Source organism: Felis catus, chromosome E2, assembly GCF_018350175.1.
Source record: "Felis catus isolate Fca126 chromosome E2, F.catus_Fca126_mat1.0, whole genome shotgun sequence".
Lineage (NCBI taxonomy): Eukaryota > Metazoa > Chordata > Mammalia > Carnivora > Felidae > Felis > Felis catus.
In genome coordinates this window covers 8,682,385-8,703,665 of record NC_058382.1, presented here as the reverse complement: position 1 = coordinate 8,703,665, position 21,281 = coordinate 8,682,385, and the positions used below count along the sequence as shown (strand labels likewise).

The window sequence follows — 21,281 nt, the reverse complement described above, 5'->3', positions numbered from 1 at the left end:
CTGCTTCTCGGTGCGCCCAAGGTGAAGCTGACTTCACTGACTCAGTCGTCAGATGCTATGTCAGGTGCCAGCGAAGTCCTGTTGGGGTCATAGGAAATAGGCTATGGGGAGACCCTGGCCTTGCCCCCGATGGCGTAGCCCCGCCTCCGCTCCTCAGAGTGGGAGCCAGGGGAAGGCTGGAGCTGTCCCTCCAAGGACCCTCGAATGGTGATCGGCTCAGACCTCAATCCCACTCCATCTGCCACACGCTGAAAGCCATTCCTGTGCCACAGCCTAACCCCGGAGGGGGCGTGGCTTCAATACTGGATTCTGTGCTCAGGGGCGGAGTCCCACCTGTACGCAGACGTGTCTTCCCTCCACGAGGGGTAGAGCGGGAGCCCCATCTCCCGCACACTCGGGCCCCCGGAGCCGAACCCAGCAATGAGCACGGTTAAGGCTATTTTAACTCTGTCGTTGACTAAGGTAAACTCGCCCGCTGTGTCGTAGAGGGCGTGTCCCGCCCGCGAGCCCCCAGCCCCAAAGTATATTCTCCAGGCTCAGCATCCATCCTCGTCCCCGACCCGGTCACCCTAGTCAGTCTCCGGTGGGATTCGTCCGGCTCGCGCCTAGTGGGCGGGTCCTGGCCTCCGTCTCCCTCCCGCGTGATGGGCGGGCTTCCCGACCATAGCCCCGCCCAGTGTGCCCCCCAGCCGGGGTCTTCCAGACTCGGCTCCGCCCCCGCCCGGGGGCGTGTTCTGGGCGGGGCCGGCGCTGCCGACTCAGATCGGGGTCAGCTTCGTGCTGCCGTAGCTGGAGTTCTCAGTGCGGTAGGCTTGTGGCACGCTGTAGATGCCCGACACCGGCTTCCAGTGGGGGCCGCCCCAGGGCAGCTCCAGAGGGCAGAAACGATCGAGCCGGAGGAGCGGGTGCAGCGGGGGTCTGTAGGACTCCTGAGCCAGAGACAACGCCCCACGGTGCGGCACGGCTAGCGTCGCCGGGCGGACGTGGGGCACGCGGATCCCTGGCGGCCGCTGTGGGTCCCGTCCCCAGACCTGAGGCGTCTTCTGAAAGCTCCAGCAGGTCAGCGAGTCCTTGCGGGGATATCCAGACAACTCCTTCCTGTTGGGGGGGAAGGCAGGAGAGGGAAGGCACCGTTGGATCCTGGGGACAAGGCTGAGGTTCAGACCTCGGCTCCTGGGGAGCCTGTAGACGCGAACTCTGCGTTCCGAGGCGAGGACACACTTGCAGGACTCGGGGACCCCTTATGAAGGATGGGAGTCGGGGATGCCTAGCCTCGATTCCTGGGCCCTCGAGGTCCTTAAGGGCCGGGAATCTAGAATTTTCGAATCCTTGGGGAAAAGTATCTGGGAACCAAAGCAGGTCCCGCCCGAGACCCTTGGAGCCCCGCCCCCGGTCCAGAACCGCTTGTAGGACGAGCCGCAGGTCTCATATTCCTGAGAGCTGACACTAGGAATACCTGGGCGCTGAAAGAGGTAGGGGCTGGGGTCTGAACCTCTGGTTCTCGCGAACGTGCTGGAGCTGATGAGGATGCTGAGTCGGACAGGGGGAGCCGACGCCGGGGTTAGGTGTGCCGGCGGCGGTGCCGAGAGAGGACCCAGACTCACTTCGGATAGGCCCGGAAGTCCTTGGCCGAGGTGGTCAGATAGAGCTGATGGCGGTCCAGGACGCCCTGGTCAGATACCGTGAAAGGGTGGCCGGACAGCTCGGGGTTCTTTGTCCAAGGGATTAAAGCCTGCGGAGGGAGGATCGGGGGGAGGAGGGATGAAGCAAGGTTTCATACCCATCCCAAGCCCGGGGTCCCAGGCTCAGGATCCCTCTTCCTTGGATGAATCCGAATCCTTCCTGACCAGTCGCAAGCCAGAACGCTTTATCTTCGCTCCCCCAAATCAGAGCCCTTATGAGGGTTACTCCAAAATCCAAACACTTGCGGGTCGTCGAACACAAGGCCCATCCGCCACCCCCCCCCACCGCCCCCCAAAACTTTCCCAGCTCTGCCCCCAGACTCAGCTTCCACGTCCCGCCCCTGGAATTCAGTCGCAGGTAGGACAAACGTACCTCTTCGCTTCATCCTCTCTCTAAGGAAGCCTAGCGCCGCCTCCCGACCCGATCTGGTCTCAGAATATTCAAGGCCCGCCCCACGCACCTTCCGCTACCTCGCTCCGACCCCCCGCCTCAGAACCCCCTCCCTGCCCCGCCCCGCCCCGGGATTTACTGGTCGCGGCCCCGGCTTCAGAGCTGCGATTTCGGTCTCAGTCCCCTCCTCCTTCTGGCCCCACCTCAAGACGTCCAAGCTCCACCCCCAGGCTCTGTAACCCGATTCCATTCCAGACCATTTAACCCCGACCCCAGACTCAGAATTCCCCGCCCCAGGCTCTCCTAGTCTGGTCCCAAGCTTCAAAGCCCCTCCGGCCCCTCCTCAGGCGCTACAGGCTCTGCCCCAAGGTGGCAGCGGGTCCTCTCCGCTACCTGGGAAGGGCCTCCGCGGTGGTGGTCCGCAAGCTCCAGGGGCTGGGGCCCGACGTAGGAGGTGGGGCTCCGGTCCGGGCCCGGCCGGCCGGTGTACTGAGCCCTCGTCTCACTGCACTGGTGCTCTGTGACCAGCGGGAGGCGCCAGCCGCGGCGTCTGAGCTGCGGGAAGGCGACGCGGGGACCCAACGTGAGGGTGCCTCTTGCTCCAGCGCGTTCCCCACCCCTGACCTCCTCCTCCCCCCCCCCCCCCCCCGCGGACCTCTGCATCCCCGCACCTCACCTTTTCTCCTAAACCCTTGATCCCCACAGTTCGCGTGGGGTCGGAAGGCTCTGGGGCCCTGGGCTGTGCGTAGGGCCCGCCGAGGGTCTTGGGCACGGAAGCCGAGCCATAGGTGGTCTCCCATCTGCTGATGACCTCGTCAAAATCCCAGATGTGTAAATCCTGCTTTGCGGCCGGGGGCAGGGGCTCCGCGACCGTGGACTGGGGACAAGGACGTCGGCTAAAAGGATTCAAGTCTGGCCCGCGAGCCCCGATCTCTCCCCGGCAGTCCTCAACCCTTTCCTCCCAGGCGTCCACGTTCGCTGGCCCCTCCTCTCTCAGACCCAGGACTCTGGGACCCTCCCTCCTCCTTCAGTCAGAGAGGAACCCCAGCGCCCTATCCGCCGGATCCCCAGGCCTCTCCTTCAGACACAGGAGTCTGGGCTCCCAGTCTCCTCCTGGCCAGGAACCTAGGGTCCTCTTACCTGCACAGTGGGCGGGGGAAAGGGAACAGATGGGATAATGTGGTGGGCGACACCACTGCTGGTGAGATGCCAGTTGGGCCAGGATCCAGGCACCTCGGTCCCAGAGATTGGGGACCATGGCAGACCATAGCGCACAGCCAGGGTCGGACCAGCCATGGTCCCACCCCCCGGGGTAGCCCAGCGGGAGCAGGCTTGTTGTCGCTGTTGCCCCAGGTGACAGGACCCGCCCACCCTGAACCCAGCCAATGGAGGGCCTGCAGGTGTGTGGATGGTTGGCTAGAATGAGAAAGAGACCCAGGCAACAAGTGACAGGGACTTGGAGAGAGGGGGCACAGAAACGCAAGAGAAGTGGAGAAGAGTCCCAGAGAGAGGAGGATGGCCAGAAAAGGGGGCGGAGGGGAAGGGGAAATAGATCAGAGTTTTAGGGAATCTTAGAGACACCCCCCCCCCCTTTCCTACAGGGTCCCAGCTCACTCAGCCCCCTCCTCCCTCTGCCAGGCCTGCCTACCTCAGGGGTAACGATTTCCAGACTTCCCCAGGGCTCTCCCTCCCTCCCCGCGGTCTGCTGAAGGACTCAGCCTGGGCTTTGGCTTCGTGCGTCCTGCCTGCCTTTGATTTGGTTGAAAACTTCCACCTGGATATGGGGGTGGGTGAAGAGGGAGAGACCCACAGGCAAACGCACAGGGAAATACTTAGCAAAAAGGGGAAGGGAGGCGATGTGGAGAGAGCTTTGAGGAGAAAGAAAAATGCACTCAAGAATGGGTGAGAGGCACTGAATGAGAAACAGAGGTAGAGAGCTACTGAGCCAGAGACAAGAGACAGGAAGAGAGAGGTGGCAAAAAAAAAAAAAAAAAAAAAAAAAAAAAAAGAGGGTGGGGAACCACAGATCTAGAAACACGGAGATGTAGAAACAGAGGCAGCCAGTCCCCGCCTGGCCCTGCCACCCCTACCCTTCCCAGGGGCCCAGTCTGGGTTGGTGGGGGATGGGAAAATTGGTTCTAAAAGTGTGTGTGTGTGTGTGTGTGTGTGTGTGTGTGTGTGTGTGTGTGTGTTAAGTCTTAAGATATGGACTGGTGATATGTGAAGGGTTACCCCTGACTTCCCTTGGTACTTCCTCACTTTACAGGCCATTTCGTCAAGGCCTCTGCCTCCTCGGCTCCCATTCTTTCAACCCCACTGACCCATTCTTCAGATGGGGAAAAGTGAGGCTACCTTCTGCAGCCTGGCACAGGGTCCCACTGACCCCCTCATTCAGGCCTCTGGGGCCACTTCTCCTTTTGGATTTTCCTGGCCCATTCACTGTCCACATGACCCCTGATTCCAGCCAGGAGTCAGGTCAATTGGTCAGAACCTCGTGCCACACTCAAGCTGGACACTTCTAAGGTCTATTTCTTTCCCAATATGGGTACAAGTTGGGACAGAAAAGGGAGTAGAAACCTGACTCCAGCTCCCCAGTAGGGCCAAATTCTCCAGTCTCCTGACCTCCGGTCAGTCAACCTTGCTTTTGCTCCTTCTGTGACAGGTGGCTCACTACCTCAAAAGAGAACGTTCGAAGCCAACACTTGCCCCATGTGACCGAGTAAGATTTCTCATTCAAACCCGACCTCCCAGCTACTTGCCTATGTGTTCCAGTTTGTATGCTCCCCCACCCACTTCTTGACAGATCACTTCCTCGTCACTCTCTCCAGGATGAGCAAGATGTCTTCTGAGATCAAGTGGTTAGCCACCGAGAAGCCAAGGGCCTCTGATGGTTGAATCCACTAGAGTTGATCTGACAAATTGTGTATTAGCGCTGATAAACAGTAGACACTCGGCAAAATTGGGCTATTATTATCATCATCATTACCCTCAAGTTCATCCAGGAGAACTCCTACTCATCCTTCAAAACCCCAGTTGGTTCCACCACCTGTCTGGCACGGATTGAGCTCTCAGAATCAGAAAGCTGTGATTGTGTGACCATTTCACAAGTTCCCAAACTGAGGCCCGGAGCGGTCAGGCCACCCCTGAGGTCCCTCGGGATCCAGCCGTCTTCTTCCTCTGCCCGCCCAGTTCCTGGGCATGGGCCTCAGGCCCGACCAGTCCGGCTGAGGAGCGTGCAGACGCAGGCAGTGTCAATTCGAATCCATCGCCAGCCCACGCGGCCCTGGGCATCAGCGGTCAGTGCCCGCACGTAGGACTGCTTGGCTTTGCACTCAGATACCCAGTGCCTCCGGTCCACACCCCGGCAGCCCCCTCCTCCCCCACCGGGGCCACCTTCCTCGGTGCTGTCAGCCTTGCAGCGGGTCTCGAAGAAGTACTGGCGGAGGGGACTGCCACCAGCCGCGGGAACCTCGCCCAGCACCTCCACCTCACGCCCACGCAGGTCCACGGCCGTCCGGCGGTCTGTCACCCAGCCGCTGACCGCATCGCACACAGCCAGCTCTCCCCGGCGACTTGCGGGTGCTGTCTCGCTCGCCCCTCGCCGGCTGCGGTTGGCAGGGCGGCCTGCGGGCTCCCCAAAAGCCCCGGCCTCCAGCAGGAAGAGCAGAGGGGGCCCGGCGGGGGTGCCCCTGGACAGGACTACTCGGGGAGACAGGAGGTCCCACTCAGGGGCTAGAAAGGGGGGCAGTGGTAAGGGTGGGGGGTGGGGCTCCATTGGAACGCTGGGGAGGAGGAAAAGGAGGAGGATGGGGAGGGAGCAGGAGGGGCTGACGAGCATCTCGCTGAGCACCTGAGGACGGAGGGGAGAGCCGGCATTAGAGATGGGGTAAAAACTGAGTAGGGGACGGGGGACAGCAGTTGGGAGCTCCAGGCGGACCTGGATGCCAGAACCAGGGGGAGGCCCTTGTTCTAGAACCTTAGGAGGGGGACCTTATACTCTGGGACTTAGATACTGCCCAGCTTCTAGATTAATCATAATGGTTCTACTACTCTTGCTAATAATAGCCAACAAATCAACGAACGGAGAAACACAGGCTGAGAAGTGAGTGACTTATACCAGGCCACACAGCCAGCAAATACCAGAGGTAGGACTTGAGCCCCGTCGGAACAACTCCATTCTGCCTCCTACCTCTACACCCCCGAAGAACCCTAAGTCCCGCAGCCTAGAGGAGGTTGGAGGTCTCAAAATGCTGAGACAGGCCATGTTCTGGAATCCTAGCAAGACCCAAGTTCAGCTCAAAACTGCCACTGAGAAGGCGAGACATTTCCTCTGCTATGCGGGGCCTCAGTTTCCCTGTCCCAGAAATCGGCCAGGGGCTGGGAGATAGCGGTGAGGGCGTGGAGGCTTCAGTTTTTCTGCACTATTCTGGAAGTCTCTGGCTCTGGGAAAGAGTGGTGTGGAGGGGACTGGGAAGCAGCAGGTGGTTACCAGACCTGTCAGCACCTCCTCCACCTCCAGGCTCCAGGGCTGGGGGCCCCCAGGCTCTGGGGGGCCCCGGTGGGGGACACAGGTGGTCCCCTCCTTCCTGACATCTCAGGAGAGGGTAGGGGCAGCCACCTAGGGGAAGAAGGGAACAGGCAAGTTATATGGGCAAGTGGGGGGAGGGGACGCGAACACTCCCCTTCTCTGTGTTCCTCTTAAAGTGTAGGGTACCCAGGAGTCAAGGCCGCGCCCCCTTCCCTGGGGCCCCTTCCCTGACCAGGTGATGGCTCCTGGCTGGGATGGGAAGCAGATGGGGGAGGTGTGGGGAGGGGCGAGGAGGAGGGCGGTGGGGGAGGGGTGGGAGGGGTAGAGGAGGCTGGAAAAGATTACATCCTCCACGGCCCATTCATCTCCCAGACAGGGCGGGGGCGGTGCTCGTCTGGACCCCCGGGTCCCTGAGGGCCCACACTCAAGAAGCCCTGGGTCCCTGAGGCTGCTTCCTGGAATGTTCTATCCTCACAGGACAGGCCAGGGCCCGTCCGACACTTCTATTGCACATACCTGGAGTGGCTGCCTGCTTTGGCTCGGAGATGGGGAAATGGAAAAAGGGGTGTGAAGGGACCCAACCACGCTGATCCAACCTGGAGCCGGAGTGTAGATCCCCAGCTACCTCCTCCCTCAGACCAGAAAGTCCTAGCTCCCAGCTCCCACCTCCCCTGATCAGACCCTAGAGCTCTGGTTCCCAGCTGCCTCCCCTTTTTCACGAGTCCAGATCCCCAGCTCCCTCTCTCACATGCAGGGGTCCGGGAGCCCCGCGCCCTCCTCCCTCGGACCAAGGAGTCCAGACCCACCCCCCCCCCCCAGCGCCCTCCTCCCTCGGACCCGGGAGTTCTGGAGTTTAGGACCCTCCTCCCCAGGGACCCCCGAATACGTACTCCCAGGCCCCTCCTCCCGAAGAAGATTTAGGCCGGGGGGTCTGGTCTCCCGAGACCCCGACGGGGGCGAGCGGCTGCATGGCTGGAGCACTTCCCTCCTGCCTCAGTTTCCTCCGCCAAGCCCCGCCCCCGAAGGCCCCGCCCCCGTCCCTCCCTACCCGGGGGCAGGGCGACCCGGACGCCGGAATCCCGGGGGAGGAGGCGCCGAGGCTCTCACCTGGGGCGCCCTCTTCGGCTCCTCGGCTGCCCCTGGCGCGGCGCGGCTCCTCCTCCCGCTCGCTGGCTGCGGGGACGCCCGCTCGCCCGCCAGCTCCTCGCTGCACACGCTCCGGAGGGCCCGGGCGGGGGCGGGGGCGGGGCGGCGCCCGACGGCGGAGGAGGGGCCGGGGGATCCCGCCTTCCACACGCGTGCCGAGACCTCGGGAGCCCGGCCTGGCTCGCTCAGCTCTTGGCCCGCCTCAGCCCCGGGAGGCCAGGCGCCAGCCCCCTTCTCCCTCAGCCCCGGCAGCCGGGACCCCCCCCCCAGCCCCCTCCTCCCTCAGACCCAGGAGTCCCGGCCCCCAGCCCCCTCCTCCCGCGGAGCCAGGAGCCCTGACCCCCAGCCCCCTCTCCGTCAGACCCGGGATTCAGGTCCCCAGCCCCTCCTCCCTCAGGCCCAGGAGTCGGGACGCCCAAGGCGCTCCTCCCTCAGACCCAGGAGTCCTCACCCCCAGCCCCCTCCCTCCGCAGACCCGAGGCTCCGGACCAGCAGCTCCCTCCTTCCTTAGAGCCAGGAGTCTGGGCCTGAGATTCCCTTGCCTTGTGCTGCCAATTAAGTGTCAATCCCTGGGCAGATTCCCCCCCTCTGCTCTCATCCCCACTTTCCCAGGAGCTCCAGGCTAGACATTAACCAGCTGGACTTGGGCAGCGATAAGGCCCGAGGCCCAGGGAGACAGTGGATATGGGGGAGCTCTCCCACAGAGTCCTGTCTGCTGGAATTTCCTGGGTGGGGACTGGGGAGAGGGTCTGTCCTGAGCTCAGATAAGAGAAATTCAAGGTATTCTAGGGCACAGAGACAGCCAAGGGTATGACTTGGGAACACGATGATGACCTCTGCCCAGAGAAAGAAAATGAATAGTGAGGGACAAAGGGAGACATGGGAAGGGCACATAAACAGAGAGAAAGGGGGGACAGAAACCCAGAGAGAGAAGACCCAGAGAGGGAAGAGGACAGAATCCCAGAAGGGGGACGGAGACCCCGTTGAAAAGAGAGAGACCCTAAGACAGACTGAGGTCAGACGGAGTCCTGGGACCGGCAGAGCCCTTCACCCCTCCCCGGGAGCTATTTCAGGAGGAAAGCTGATGCCCATCTGGGGGGGGGGGGGTCATCCCATACCCCTCCCCGGCCTAAATATAACATGGCAAGGTGGCAGGAAGGGTGTCCCCGGATTAGGGTGTTCCCTCCTTTTCCCCAGCCTAGCCAAGGCAACATAGAAGGCGCCTACAGTTGTTTATTGGGGGGGGGGGAGGGGCACTTCCCAGCCTTCGAATGTCCCCTCCGGTCACCTCCATGACCTCTCCCGGCTTCTCCACCTCTTCCTTAAGCACCCAACATATCCCACCCCCTACCAGAGAGACTCTAAGTAACTTCCAGCCTCTGATGGAGTAATACAGGTGAGTTTTCAAAGAAAAGTAAAACACTCTCTGTGCCCCTCCCTCTGGATATCTGGCCCTTCCTCCGTGGTTGCCTTCCAGCTTCTATGGATCCCTTCCCTACCCCCGCCCCCCACCGACACACACACACACACACACACACACCCCGGCCTCTGACCCCCTCCCAGGTCACTGCCCTCCTTCTGTCTGCTCTCCCTCCTCCCCCTGGGTGTCCTCTCTCCGAGTCTTGGCTCCTCTCTGCATGGGCTTTCGCCTCTTTGGGTCTCTGTCCTGGGTCCTGGACTCCGCCCTGCGTCTGTCACTGTGAGGAGGTCTGTTCTCCAGTTCTGTCTCCAAACGTGTCTTTCTCTCCGTCTCAGAGAGAAGTGACTACCTAAACATTCTATTATTTTCTATCTTTATCAAACCCTGCCCACAATAATCTGTACTTTCTTCCATCGCTCTGTATAAAAAGGTGGTTGGGTTAAATCGGGGGTTTCCAAACTGATTTTTTTTTCTCTCTCTCTCTCAGAGAGGGAGAGTGTGCACACAGGTGCAGGGGAGGGGGGGGGGCAGAGGGAGGAAAAGAGAGTGAGAGCATCTTAAGCAGGCTCCACACTGAGCGTGGGGCTCGTTCCCACAACCCTGGGATCACGACCTGAGCTGAAATCAAGAGTTGGATGCTCAATACACTGAGCCACCCAGGTGGCCCTCCCCCGACCCACGCTGAATTTCTTAGCTGCATTCTGAGTTGCCAAGAGGGACCCCATAGAGGTGTGTGTCCCTCAGACCAGATCCCCTCGGATGCCTCACATTGAATCTAGGTAAGTTGCAAGTGGGGGGGGGTGGCAATAGCTAAAAATAACAACAACAACATTCTGTAAACCACTGGTTTTAATAAATTAATACAAGTAAAGTACTTTGAATGATGCTTGGCACATAGGAAGCCCTATATGTGTTAGCGATTGAAGCATCCTGCGTCCTCCTCCTCCAAATGCCCTTTGAGTACCGAAAGTCCTCTGAAAATGTTTGGCTTCGTGACCTAGGGTAACACCTTCCCCTCTGAGCCTCGGGTACTTTGTGAGAAACGAGGCTGTAGGATCCAAGGAGGACCCGTGCCTTCCAGCAGGCTGATGCGGCCGTGGGGTCAGGCAGCCTGCCCCCAGTCCTGGACCCTGGGGATGTGCCACGAGACCTTAGGAAGCCACCCCCGTGATCTAAGACTCTGGTTTCTCCCCTGGAAAATAGAGTGGACCCCCCCGTTTGTCTGACAGCCTTCCTCAGCTGTGGGAGGATGGGGTGGTGCGCCCTGATTTGAGATCTTTGTGATTCTGTGGAAGACAGACTGTGTGTATCTCTTGGGTTCAGAGGCGCTGACTTTTTCTGCCTTTTTCTTTCTTGGTTACCTTTCTCTTGGGGGCGCTCCGGTCTGTTTCTAAGTCTGATGTCTGTCCCTCTCTGGGTGCCTGACACTCCCCCCCCCCATCTCTGTCTCCCACTCTTGATCTCTGTCTCCCTCTCCCTTTGGATTTTCTGCCCCCCCCCCTTCCTCTGAGTCTCTGTCGTTTCCTCTCTCTGGGTCTTTGTCTCCTTCTCCCTAAATCTCTCTTCCTCTCTCTTCGGGTCTTTGTTCCCTCTTCTCTGGGTTTCTATCTCTTTCTTTCTCTGAGTCTCCATTACCTCCCAGGTCTCTGTCCCCTCATTTGTGTTTCTGTCCCCCTAACATGTCTATACGCAGTACATACAGTTTGTCCCCTTTTCTCTCCCCTTGTGGCTCTGATCTCCGTGTTTGGAAGCAAAGCTATAGGAGAGGACAGACAGATCGACAGGGTTTGAATGGCAAAACGATGCAGGTGTAGGGTAAATGGAGGGAGCATCTGCATCTCCCTAGCTCCCCCAGAGGCCCTCTGCGTGAACAACTGAATCCATGGATCCAGAACCCAGCCCTGCCCCTTATGGTAAGTGACACCAGGCATGTCAGTTCAGTTCGTCTCTCAGACTCCATAACCCCACACTTGCTCCCTGATACATGATTCCCCCCCCCACCACCAAGTGCTCTTATTCTTGGGTCCTGGTGCTACCAGTAAATGCAGAACAAACCAACATGGCCCTATGGAGCCCATACACACAGTCCACCTCAACCTAACATTCCTACAGGACTCACAATGACACAACTTGGTGTAACTCAACTCAGCACGGCCCTACAAGACTCACGTGGTTATACAATTCAATACGGTTCATCTCAGTGTAGCCCCCTAAACTTCCAGCTATGTAACTTTACACAATTCAACCCAACAGAACCCTGAAAGATTCCCACAGTCATACATTACAACCCAACTTAACGTGACCTGGAAAGCTCACATGCGACCACTTGACTCTTTGGATTTCTACATGACTCACAAGTTCACAGAATCTAAAATGACATAGCCCTACAAGAGTCACAAAGCCACACAACTTCCAACGTGTCTCAACTCAACTCCACAACACCATGCATGAACATGCAGTCAGTCCCAACGATGCCGTGGATGACCACCTCACTTGACCCAAAATGGCCCCAGGGGACTCATAAAACCACAGAATCCTGCACAATGCAGTTGGACAAGATTCGCCTAGACTCAACAACACAGCCCAGCCCAGTGAGGACCTAAAAAACACAACCATGGGATCAAATCTATGTCAACACTTACCACAAAAGGCTCCGTAAGTCTTGCACAACCCAAAGCAATTTAAACCAATGGAGTCTCTCCATCAACTCAGTATAACTCGTTGCCATTCACGGTCACTTAAGGAAGTACCCATAGGAGCTGCCAAACCGCAACTCAAGACCCAACAAGACTCAGTGTTCCCCAACTCATTACCACTTAACCTAGTTCTTCCTCTACCCAACCCCCTCCCCCTTACCTTCCCTTCTCCCCCTCCCTCCCTCCCTCCAAGGAAACGTGAGGTCCTGCTGACCTCCACAGTCCCTCACACTTCGGTGACCATGTGTTTCCCAGGGGGGGCCCAGAGTGGAGGTGGTAGCTCAGGCATCTCTCCGTCCACCAACCCCCCATTGACCTTGCCCTCCAGTGGGCCACAGGGCTGCGTGTCCACATGGCTGTACATTCCGGCCTCTTCGCCCTCTGTCTCCCGGTGGTAAAAGTAGCTGAAGTTGGAGACAATGACCGGCACAGGCAGGGAAATGGTCAGCACACCAGCGATGGCGCACAGAGAGCCCACTATCTTGCCACCCACAGTGACGGGTGCCATGTCTCCATAGCCGACTGTGGTCATGGTGACCACCGCCCACCAAAAGGACTCAGGGATGCTGGTGAAATGGGAATCTTCCCGGTCGGCCTCCGCAAAGTAGACCGCGCTGGAGAAGAGAACCACACCGATGAAGAGGAAGAAGATGAGGAGACCCAGCTCACGCATGGAGGCCCGTAGTGTCTGGCCCAAGATCTGCAGGCCCTTTGAGTGCCGGGACAGCTTGAAGATCCGGAAGACGCGCACCAGTCGGATAACTCGTAGTATGGCCAGTGACATGGCCGGCTGGCCCACGCCCCGTTGCCTGGCTAGCTCGGTGCCTAGCGCCACAAAGTAGGGGAGGATGGCCACGAAATCGATGAGGTTCATCACGTTCTTGAAAAAGGCCGCCTTGCTTGGGCAGGTCGCCAGGCGCACCAGTAGCTCAAAGGAGAACCAACAGATGCACAACGTCTCCACCATAAAGAACGGGTCATCGAAGGGCATGCGAGACAGGGTTCCAGGCACTGGGCTGGAGCCATTCAGCCGAGCAGGGAACTGCAGGGAGGAAGGGGGTCAGAGAGGACCACACCAAGACTGGAACACACTAGAACGGCCACATTTATGGTTTAAATGTCCAACTGCTTCTGTGCAAACTGGTCAGTGGTCACTGCTCCCAGGCCTCCAGTGCCCCAGCTGTCCTAGACTCCTTTCCAGAACCCTGGGGATCCTCCCTGCGTGGCTGACTGCAGGGTCCCTGATCCTTCACTGGTGGGGCCTCCTAGAATGGTGCCTGAGTGAGACTCAGTCTCTTCCTTCCCAAAGTCCCACCGCAGCACTGATTTTCCAGATGGGGAGTGTCGCCACCCTGGTCCCACTTCCTCGTGCTCTGCCCTCTCTACCCCCAGCCCAGACTCTAATGGTTAAAGGCCTTCTCTGAACACCAAACCCTGCCCTCATGGCCCTCAGCCTGACTTTTTTTTGTGCTGGGTTGCTCCTACCTCAGCCTTCAGGCCTCACTCTTCTGTCTCCAGCTCCCTCCAGCCCATCCTTCTCTTGCTTGCTGCCAGCCGCACGGACCCCTGATTCTTCAGTCTCTCCTCCCTTGCTTCATTTCTTAACGTACCTGTCTTCCCGCCCTCGGCCAGCCCGTTTCTCACCTGCCTCAACCCCACCCAGTGATAGGAAGGTCCTCCTATTCATATCCTCAGGCCCCGCCTCCATTAAGCTATCCCTTCCCGGCCCCCAGCCCAGCTTTTAAAGGTAAATTCCCCTGGTCAGGCCCGGTCCCTGGGTTGCCCACCTCTCAAGCCTCCTGCCCCACCTGTGATTGGCCACTCCTCCAACAAGCCCCCCCAATGCCCCGCCCGCCCATAGCCAGGCCCCACCTTCCCGAGAGGCCCCGCCTCCCAGTGCCCCTCACCCCCGTCTTGTAATTGGCCAGATCCCCGTGGACCCCGCTCAGCTCCTCCCAAGCCCCGCCCCTCTCCACCCAGGACACGCCCCCTCACCGGGCCGGCAGCCGCCACCGCAGCGAGCCCCGGGTTGTCGCGGTCGTTGCGGAAGTCGGGCAGCGTCTCGAGGCAGAAGACGACGATGGAGACGAGGATGACGAGCACGGAGACGACGGCGAGCACGCGCGCGGCCTGCGAACTCTCGGGGAACTCGAAGAGCAGCCAGAGCTGGCGCGCGAAGGCGCGGCGGGGCAGGGGGCGCTCGGGCGGCAAGGGGCAGCCCTCGTCCTCGCGCAGGCGCGCGAGCGCCGCCGCGCCCAGCCCGTAAAAGGCCACCTCCTCCAGGAAGACGTCGAGCGGCACGTGCGCCGGCCGCCGCAGCCGCCCGCCGGACTGGTAGTAGTAGAGCACCGCGTCGAAGCTGGGCCGGTGCCGGTCAAAGAAGTACTCGCGGCGCGCGCAGTCGTAGAAGCGGCCCCGGCGCGCCGGGTCCCCTAGCAGCGTGTCCGGGAAGCGGCCCAGCGTCCGCGCCCGCGTCTCGAAGCGCAGCCCGGCCACGTTGAGCACCAGCCGCTCGCAGCAGCCGCACGGCGGCGGGCACCGCGGCTCCATGGCGCGCGCAGCCCCGGCGACCCGCGGACGGACGTGTGGCCCCGACGCCCGACCCGGCCCGGCCCCGCCTCGGCCGCCGCCGCCGCCGCCGCCGCCCCAGGCTGGTGTCCGGTGTCCACGCGTAAAAATAGCCCGGCCGTCCGGCCAGGGCGCGGGGGAGGGGGCGCCTGACCCTGGAGGGGCAGAGGGCGGCCGCGCGCCCTCTGCCGGGGCGCCCGCCCTCCCCCCCAGCCGCCGCCGCGCTGAGCTTGCGTTCTCCGCGCGCATCCGCTTTCGGGTCCCCGTTCCCTGGGTTTCGCTCTCGTCCGGGACCTCTATCCCTCGTCTCTCCGGGTTGCCGTGTGTGTCTCTCGTCTCTTTTTGTGAATTGCCCAGCCCCTGTGCTGAAGTCACAAACTTCCACGTCTTTCCTTCTGTTATCTTCTACATCTCTGCGTCTGGCTATGTCTTCATTTTGGGTGTCTGTCAAGGGGTGTATCTCTGAGTATCTCAGTGGGTCAGTTATCTCTGAAGACTCAGTGCTTGGGGGTCTCTGTCAGTAATCTGTATCTTGGTCTGTCTGGATCTCCGTCTTTGACGCTTGTATCTTAGGGGTGTGTCTGTCTATCGCTATCTCCCTTGCTATCTGTCTCCCCCCTCCGTCGGAGTCTCTTCTCATAATCTCTTAGGACTCTGTGTCTCTCTGTCCCTGGGTTTCCGGGGGGGGGGGGGGCTCCCCTTTGGGTCTGTTTCCCTGTGTTTCGGAGTTATGGCGAGTTTCTGTCTCAGGGCCTCTGGAGGACTCCGAGTCTCTGGAGTCCTCTCTCTGAATCTCTTTCTGACTAAAACTGTAGATCGGCTCTGCCACCGGCCTGGTGGTTGCCCCGTCCTGGAGACGCTCCAGCAACTGCAAACCGTGAGCCTGTGCGCCCCACACCCGGTTCCCTCGCCGAGGTCTCCCCCCGTCTTCTCGGTCAGACATCCCGAGACCCAGGGAAGCCTGAGCTGTAACCCTGGATAGTGGAAACAGAGGCCGAGCCTGCCAGGAACAGGTGGGGGGTGGGCTGGGGAGATGCCGCAGGGTCACTCGAAGGGACCAAAGGACAGACAGACGATGGCCTTCCAGCCACCGGTATCCTATGACACCGCGTAAAAATAGGCTTGGGGGGAAGTGGTGGGGATAGGTTACCCGGACTCCAGGGAATGGGGTCCCGCGCGCCCTCTGCTGGGCAAGTGCAGAGAAGCACTGAGGTTACTCCCTCCGAATGTAGGCCCTCTTCCGTGTGTAATTTCTGGGAAGCTATGTCACCATCCTTCTGGATTTCTGTGTCCCTCTTTCTGGGTCTCTGTCTTACCTCTCTCTGCGACTATGTCTCTGTCATTCTCAGAGACCCACAAGGAGACTCCTTTCTGTGGGTCTCTGAACTCTGTGAACTGAACCCTTCTCCCTGCAGCCATGCCTTACACCCTCCTTAACGCACAGGTGCTCCGCCTTGCCGTTTCTAGACCGTTCTTCCTCCCTCTGACTTTTATTTTTTTTTTTTTGGGTAAGCTCTACGCCCACCATGGGGTTTGAACTCACAACCCCAAGATCAAGGGTCTTGTGCTCTACCCAGCCAGCCAGGCACCCCCTCCCTCAGCTCTTTTGAAGCTTAAGCTATCCACGGACACTTCCCATCCTTCCCTACTGAACTCACCCCTTCCCTTCTGGCCACTCCTACTCTTTCATGGGAGATTTGAGAACCTGGCTTCCTATCCCTCCTAAAACTACTGTCATAGGGGCGCCTGGGTGGCTCAGTCGGTTAAGCCTCCGACTTCAGCTCAGGTCACGATCTCGTGGTTCTGAGTTCGAGCCCCGCATCTGGCTCTGTGCTGACAGCTCAGAGCCTAGAGCCTGCTTCGGATTCAGTGTCTCCCTCTCTCTCCGCCCCTCCCCTGCTTGCACTCTGTCTCTCTCTCTCTCTCTCTCTCTCTCTCTCTCTCTCTCTCTCTCTCTCTCAAAAGTAAATAAACATTAAAAAAAAAAAAAACGGGCAACTTTTAGCCCCACTCTTTCCCTTGGGACACCTGCCCAGGCCAGGCCAGATGGTGAGGTCCACGTGGAGAGGACCCTGGGTTCCTGGCTCCCGGCCGAGGCTAAACTCACAGTTGATAATAAATCAGGCTTGTTGAGTGAGCCATCTGAAGGGCCACGTTCTCCTGCCCCGCTGATGCTCTGGGAGCAGAGGTAAGACCTCCCTCAGCCCCCCACCCCCCCCACCCCCCTCCAAACCCTGCCCTGGTCGCAGACCTGGGACTGTAATAAATGATCTTTGTTGTTTTCAACCACGCAGGCTTTGGGTGGTTTGTCAGACACGCTGTGGCAATAGATAACAGAATCATGGCCTCTCGGTACACAGAGCCCATCATGTCACCCATCGTGCTCTCTCGCCTACCCCAAGCCATCTGCGTTCTTTTTTTTTTTTTTTCTGGAAGTTTTATGAAGCCGCAATTCACATACCATAAAATTCACCCATTTCACCTGTGTGACGCTGGGTTTTTTGCGTATTCCTAAGAGTTGCGCATCCCTCCAGTCCACTTGAGAACATTTTTGGTAACCCGCAAAGAAACTCTGCACCCCTTATCTGTCACCCTCTAAACGTGCCACCCGCGCTCATGGTCATATGCTCGTCCTTGTCATTGCCGGTAACGACATACCCTCCAAACAAACTGTTTTCATCATCCCGTGCTCTCCTTTTTCCCGTCAACTGAATTGAGAAACTTTTGAGCCTGCCAGCACATCACAGTACATTGACCCTGTTATCTTTTCTTTTCCTTTTTTCAATTTTTTTTTTTTAACGTTTATTCATTTTTGAAAGAGACAGAGCGTGAGTCGGGGAGGGCAGAGAGAGGGAGACACAGAATCCGAAGCAGGCTCCGGGCTCTGAGCTGTCAGCACAGAACCCGACTCGGGGCTCGAACCGACGAACTGTGAGATCACGACCTGAGCCGAAGTCGGACACTCAACCGACTGAGCCACCCAGGCGCCCCGACCCTGTTGCCTTTTCATTATCTCCGGCTCCCCCACCTTGTCCTCATTTCCCTCTTTCTCCTACTTCCACTGTTCATGGGCCACCGATAAAATCCCTCACTTTCCTATGTCTTAAACTCCCTTGCCCTATGACCCCCTCCAAGGCACCGTTGTAGCCGAACTCCAAATCCTTCTGGTAAATCCTTCTCTCATCTACTCTGTGCCTGGCCCTGGGGGGGCCTTGACGGGGGCTGGACCTTACATCCCCAGCCCTGCCTGCGACCCTGGTACGTTTCCCTCATCAGTATACCCTCTGCCTCCCCAAGATGGCTGTTACCCATCTTTGTTCTTAAATCCCCCATAGCACCCTGGCCCTCCTCACCCTCAGTAAGCTGATCACCTCACTCATTCTACTGAAAACACAGAAGTTACCAGAACCCCTAAAGATGTCTACCTCCTAATCCCAGGGACCTTTGAATCCGTGACCTTATATGGCAAAAGTGGGACTTTGTGGATGCGATTAAATCAAGGCTCTTGAGTTGGGGAGATTTCCCGGATGATCTGGGTGGGCCCAATGAAATCAAGGGTTTTTATAAGAGGAGGGTGGGAAGGTCAGATTCACAGAAGATGTGAGGATAGGAGTCAAGGTCAGATGGAAAGGATGCTACAATGCCAGCTTTAAAGAGGGAGGAAAGGGGGCACCTGGGTGGCTCAGCCGGTTAAGCATCCAACTCCTGATTTCCAGCTCGGGTCATGATCTCATGGCTCATGAGTTCATTCGTGAGTTGGAGCCCCTCTTCGGGCTCCATGCGGACAGCATGAAACCTACTTCGAATTCTCTCTCTCCCTCTCTCTCTGCCCCTCCCCTGCTCTCTCTCTCTCTCTCTCTCTCAAAAATAAAAATAAATATTCTTAAAAAAAAAAAAAGAGAGGAGGGGAAAGGCATCGGACTCGCTCAGTCGGTGGAATGTGTGACTCTTGATCTCAGGGTTGTGAGTTCGAGCCCTAAGTTGGGTGTGGAGATTATTTAAAAATAAAATATTTTTTTTAATGTTCTTTAACACTTATTTTTGAGAGAGAGAGAGAGAGCATGAGCAGGGGAGGGGCAGAGAGAGAGGGAGACACAGAATCCGAAGCAGGCTCCAGGCTCTGAGCTGTCAGCACAGAGGCCGACATGGGGCTTGAACTCACAAACCGTGAGGTCATGACCTGAGCCGAAGTCAGATGCTTAACCGACTGGGCCACCCAGGCGCCCCTAAAAGTAAAATCTTTGAGGGGCGCCTGGGTGGCTCAGTTGGTTGGGTGTCCGTCCAGCTTCGGCTCAGGTCATGATCTCACAGTTCGTGGGTTCACGCCCCGCGTTGGGCTCTGTGCTGACAGCTCAGAGCCTGGACCCTGCTTTGGATTCTGTGTCTCCCTCTCTCTCTCTGTCCCTCCTCCACTCTACCCTGACTGTGTGTGTGTCTCTCTCTCAAAAAATAAACATTTAAAAAAATTAAAAAAAAATAAATTTTGAAATATTTTTAGACTTACAGAAGAGTTGTAAAGATAGCACAAGAGTTCGTAAATACCCTTCACCCAGTTTCCTCTAATATTGGCATCTTACTATCTTTGCTAATGACCTCAACATTTTTTTTGTTAATATTTATTTATTTATTTTGAGGGAGGGCGACAGAGAGAGAATCCCAGGCAGGGTCTGGCTGTCAGCCCTGAACCCTACCTCACCAACTGTGAGATCATGACCCGAGCGGACATCAAGAGACGGATGCTTAACTGACTGAACCACCCAGGTGCCCCACGAACTCAACATTTTTTTTTTTATTTTTTTTCAATGTTTATTTGTTTTTGGGACAGAGAGAGACAGAGCATGAACGGGGGAGGGGCAGAGAGAGAGGGAGACACAGAATCGGAAACAGGCTCCAGGCTCCGAGCCATCAGCCCAGAGCCTGACGCGGGGCTCGAACTCACGGACCGCGAGATCGTGACCTGGCTGAAGTCGGATGCTTCACCGACTTGAACCGACTGGCCACCCAGGCGCCCCTCTTTCTTTCTTTTTTTTTTTTTTTTTGAACTCAACATTTTTTTAAGAATACTGGTCATTTAGGGGCGCCTGGGTGGCTCAGTCAGTTAAGCGTCCAACTTCAGCTCAGGTCATGATCTCGCGGTCCGTGGGTTCAAGCCCGGCGTCGGGCTCTGTGCTGACAGCTCGGAGCCTGCTTCGGATTCTGTGCCTCCCTCTCTGCTCTCTCCAGCTCGTGCTCTGTCTCTGTCTCTGTCTCTCTCAAAAGTAAATGAACATTAAAAACAAAAAGTGTGAGAATACTGGTCATTGACACCGTAGATTGTTCCTCAATTTGTTTACCTGGTGGTTTATCTTGACTAGATAATGATTATGGAGGGTTTTTCTCGACGGGGACAGAGGTGCAATTCTCTTCCCCTCATATGGTGTAGACACAGGCTACGTCTTACTGCAGGTGAGATGAATTTGGGTCACTTGGTTACGGTAGTATCTGCTGGGTTTCTCCATTATCATTATTTTTTTCCATCTGTAATTAATGAATGGGGGAGCCTTTTTGTTGTTGTTGTTGTTCAGTCAGGCTTAGTGAGGTGGACTTGACATACAATAAAAATTACCCTTCACAGTGTATGCTTGTGAGTTCCGGCCAATGTATACAGTCGTGTCACTGCCAGTACAAATCAAAATACAGAATCGTTCTATCACTCCTCGAAGGCTGCGCTTTGCCCTTCCTAGTCAACCGGTCCCCAACGTCCGGCTCCCGGAAACCACTGCGCTGTTTTCTCTCCCTCCGTCCCTGCAGCACTGTCTTTTCTAGAATGTCAAATACGACGTGTAGCCTTGTGAATCAGGCTTCCTTCGCTTGGCAAAATGCATTGAAGACCCATTCCTCTTGTGTCTGTGACTGTAGTGTTCCAAGACACGGACGGATGCTCATTTGTCTACTTAGCCACAGTATAGACATTTGAGTTCCATTTCGGTTTTGGGTGATTATGAATAAAGCCGCAACAGAAATCCATGTATAAGGGCGCCTGGGTGACTCGGTTGAGCATCCAACTGCGGCTCAGGTCATGATCTCACAGTCCATGAGTTCCAGCCCCGCATCGGGCTCTGTGTTGACAGCTCAGAGCCTGGAGCCTGCTTCACATTCTGTGTCTCCCTCTCTCTCTGTCCCTCCCCCACTTGCACTCTGTCTCTCTCTGTCAAAAATAAATAAACATTAAAAAAAAACTAAAAAAAAAAAAAAGGATAGGCTTGCTGGGGTTGTATGATGAGTGGATGCTTAACTTTTTTTTTTTTGCCATCAGGAGACAATTGCATCATAAGACTTTTATTTTTTGCATCGCAAGTCTTTCTTAATGTCTTTTTTTTTTTTTTTGTAGGCTCCACACCCAACGTAGGGCTTGAACTCATGACCCTGAGATTAAGGGTCACGTGCTCTGTGGACTGAGCCAGCCAGGCACCCCTCTTTTCTATTTTTTTTTTTTTAATTTTTTTTTTCAACGTTTATTTATTTTTGGGACAGAGAGAGACAGAGCATGAACGGGGGAGGGGCAGAGAGAGAGGGAGACACAGAATCGGAAACAGGCTCCAGGCTCCGAGCCATCAGCCCAGAGCCCGACGCGGGGCTCGAACTCACGGACCGCGAGATCGTGACCTGGCTGAAGTCGGACGCTTAACCGACTGCGCCACCCAGGCGCCCCACTATTTTTTTTTTTTAAACAAAATCTTCCTTGACTTCACCTCCCTCCTCTGGTATTACTGTCTCTCTCTGCTCCTGTTGCCACAAAACCTCTCTAAAGACTTTTCCCCACCAGAGGTCTTCTTTGGATTTCCCACTGCCTTGTTAAGGTCTCCCACAG

The 21,281-nt window shown here is 57.2% G+C and overlaps 3 protein-coding genes across 5 annotated transcripts; all 3 read right to left on the bottom strand.

The window, feature by feature from the left end:
- Positions 1 to 425: 425 nt before the first annotated feature.
- Positions 426 to 3,679, bottom strand: LOC109494735. Of its 2 annotated transcripts, XM_019819243.3 has the most exons (5): positions 3,214 to 3,673; positions 2,750 to 2,950; positions 2,467 to 2,628; positions 1,605 to 1,732; positions 426 to 1,098 (listed from the first exon to the last, which is right to left on the bottom strand). In XM_019819243.3, the coding sequence occupies exons 1-5, from the start codon at positions 3,367 to 3,369 to the stop codon at positions 759 to 761; spliced, it is 987 nt and encodes a 328-aa protein (XP_019674802.2). In that variant the 5' UTR covers positions 3,370 to 3,673; the 3' UTR covers positions 426 to 758. The 2 variants fall into 2 exon arrangements, with proteins under 2 accessions (XP_019674802.2, XP_044903026.1); XM_045047091.1 differs by lacking the exon at positions 2,467 to 2,628 and having other exon boundaries at positions 3,214 to 3,679.
- A 1,300-nt stretch (positions 3,680 to 4,979) lies between these two features.
- On the bottom strand, positions 4,980 to 7,853 carry NTF4 (neurotrophin 4). 2 transcript variants are annotated; one of them, XM_023245586.2, is made up of 3 exons: positions 7,709 to 7,853; positions 6,568 to 6,691; positions 4,980 to 5,923 (listed from the first exon to the last, which is right to left on the bottom strand). In XM_023245586.2, the coding sequence occupies exon 3, from the start codon at positions 5,909 to 5,911 to the stop codon at positions 5,279 to 5,281; it is 633 nt and encodes a 210-aa protein (XP_023101354.2). In that variant the 5' UTR covers positions 5,912 to 5,923; positions 6,568 to 6,691; positions 7,709 to 7,853; the 3' UTR covers positions 4,980 to 5,278. The 2 variants fall into 2 exon arrangements, with proteins under 2 accessions (XP_023101354.2, XP_006941078.3); XM_006941016.5 differs by lacking the exon at positions 7,709 to 7,853 and adding an exon at positions 7,492 to 7,633.
- A 4,201-nt stretch (positions 7,854 to 12,054) lies between these two features.
- KCNA7 (potassium voltage-gated channel subfamily A member 7) lies at positions 12,055 to 15,503 on the bottom strand. Its single transcript, XM_023245393.2, has 2 exons — positions 13,859 to 15,503; positions 12,055 to 12,905 (listed from the first exon to the last, which is right to left on the bottom strand). The coding sequence occupies exons 1-2, from the start codon at positions 14,678 to 14,680 to the stop codon at positions 12,090 to 12,092; spliced, it is 1,638 nt and encodes a 545-aa protein (XP_023101161.1). The 5' UTR covers positions 14,681 to 15,503; the 3' UTR covers positions 12,055 to 12,089.
- Between the last annotated feature and the right edge of the window lie 5,778 nt (positions 15,504 to 21,281).

What these genes read in the sequence shown, in the direction of transcription:
- NTF4 (XM_023245586.2), bottom strand. Translation starts at nt 5,911, where the DNA reads ATGCTCGTCAGCCCCTCCTGCTCCCTCCCCATCCTCCTCCTTTTCCTC.
- KCNA7 (XM_023245393.2), bottom strand. Translation starts at nt 14,680, where the DNA reads ATGCGCGCGGAGAACGCAAGCTCAGCGCGGCGGCGGCTGGGGGGGAGG. An exon ending in CGGTGGCGGCTGCCGGCCCG is followed by an intron (nt 12,906 to 13,858) that starts GTGAGGGGGCGT and finishes TCCTCCCTGCAG; the next exon opens with TTCCCTGCTCGGCTGAATGG.
- LOC109494735 (XM_019819243.3), bottom strand. Translation starts at nt 3,369, where the DNA reads ATGGCTGGTCCGACCCTGGCTGTGCGCTATGGTCTGCCATGGTCCCCA. An exon ending in TTCCCCCGCCCACTGTGCAG is followed by an intron (nt 2,951 to 3,213) that starts GTAAGAGGACCC and finishes CCTTGTCCCCAG; the next exon opens with TCCACGGTCGCGGAGCCCCT. An exon ending in TCAAGGGTTTAGGAGAAAAG is followed by an intron (nt 2,629 to 2,749) that starts GTGAGGTGCGGG and finishes GCCTTCCCGCAG; the next exon opens with CTCAGACGCCGCGGCTGGCG.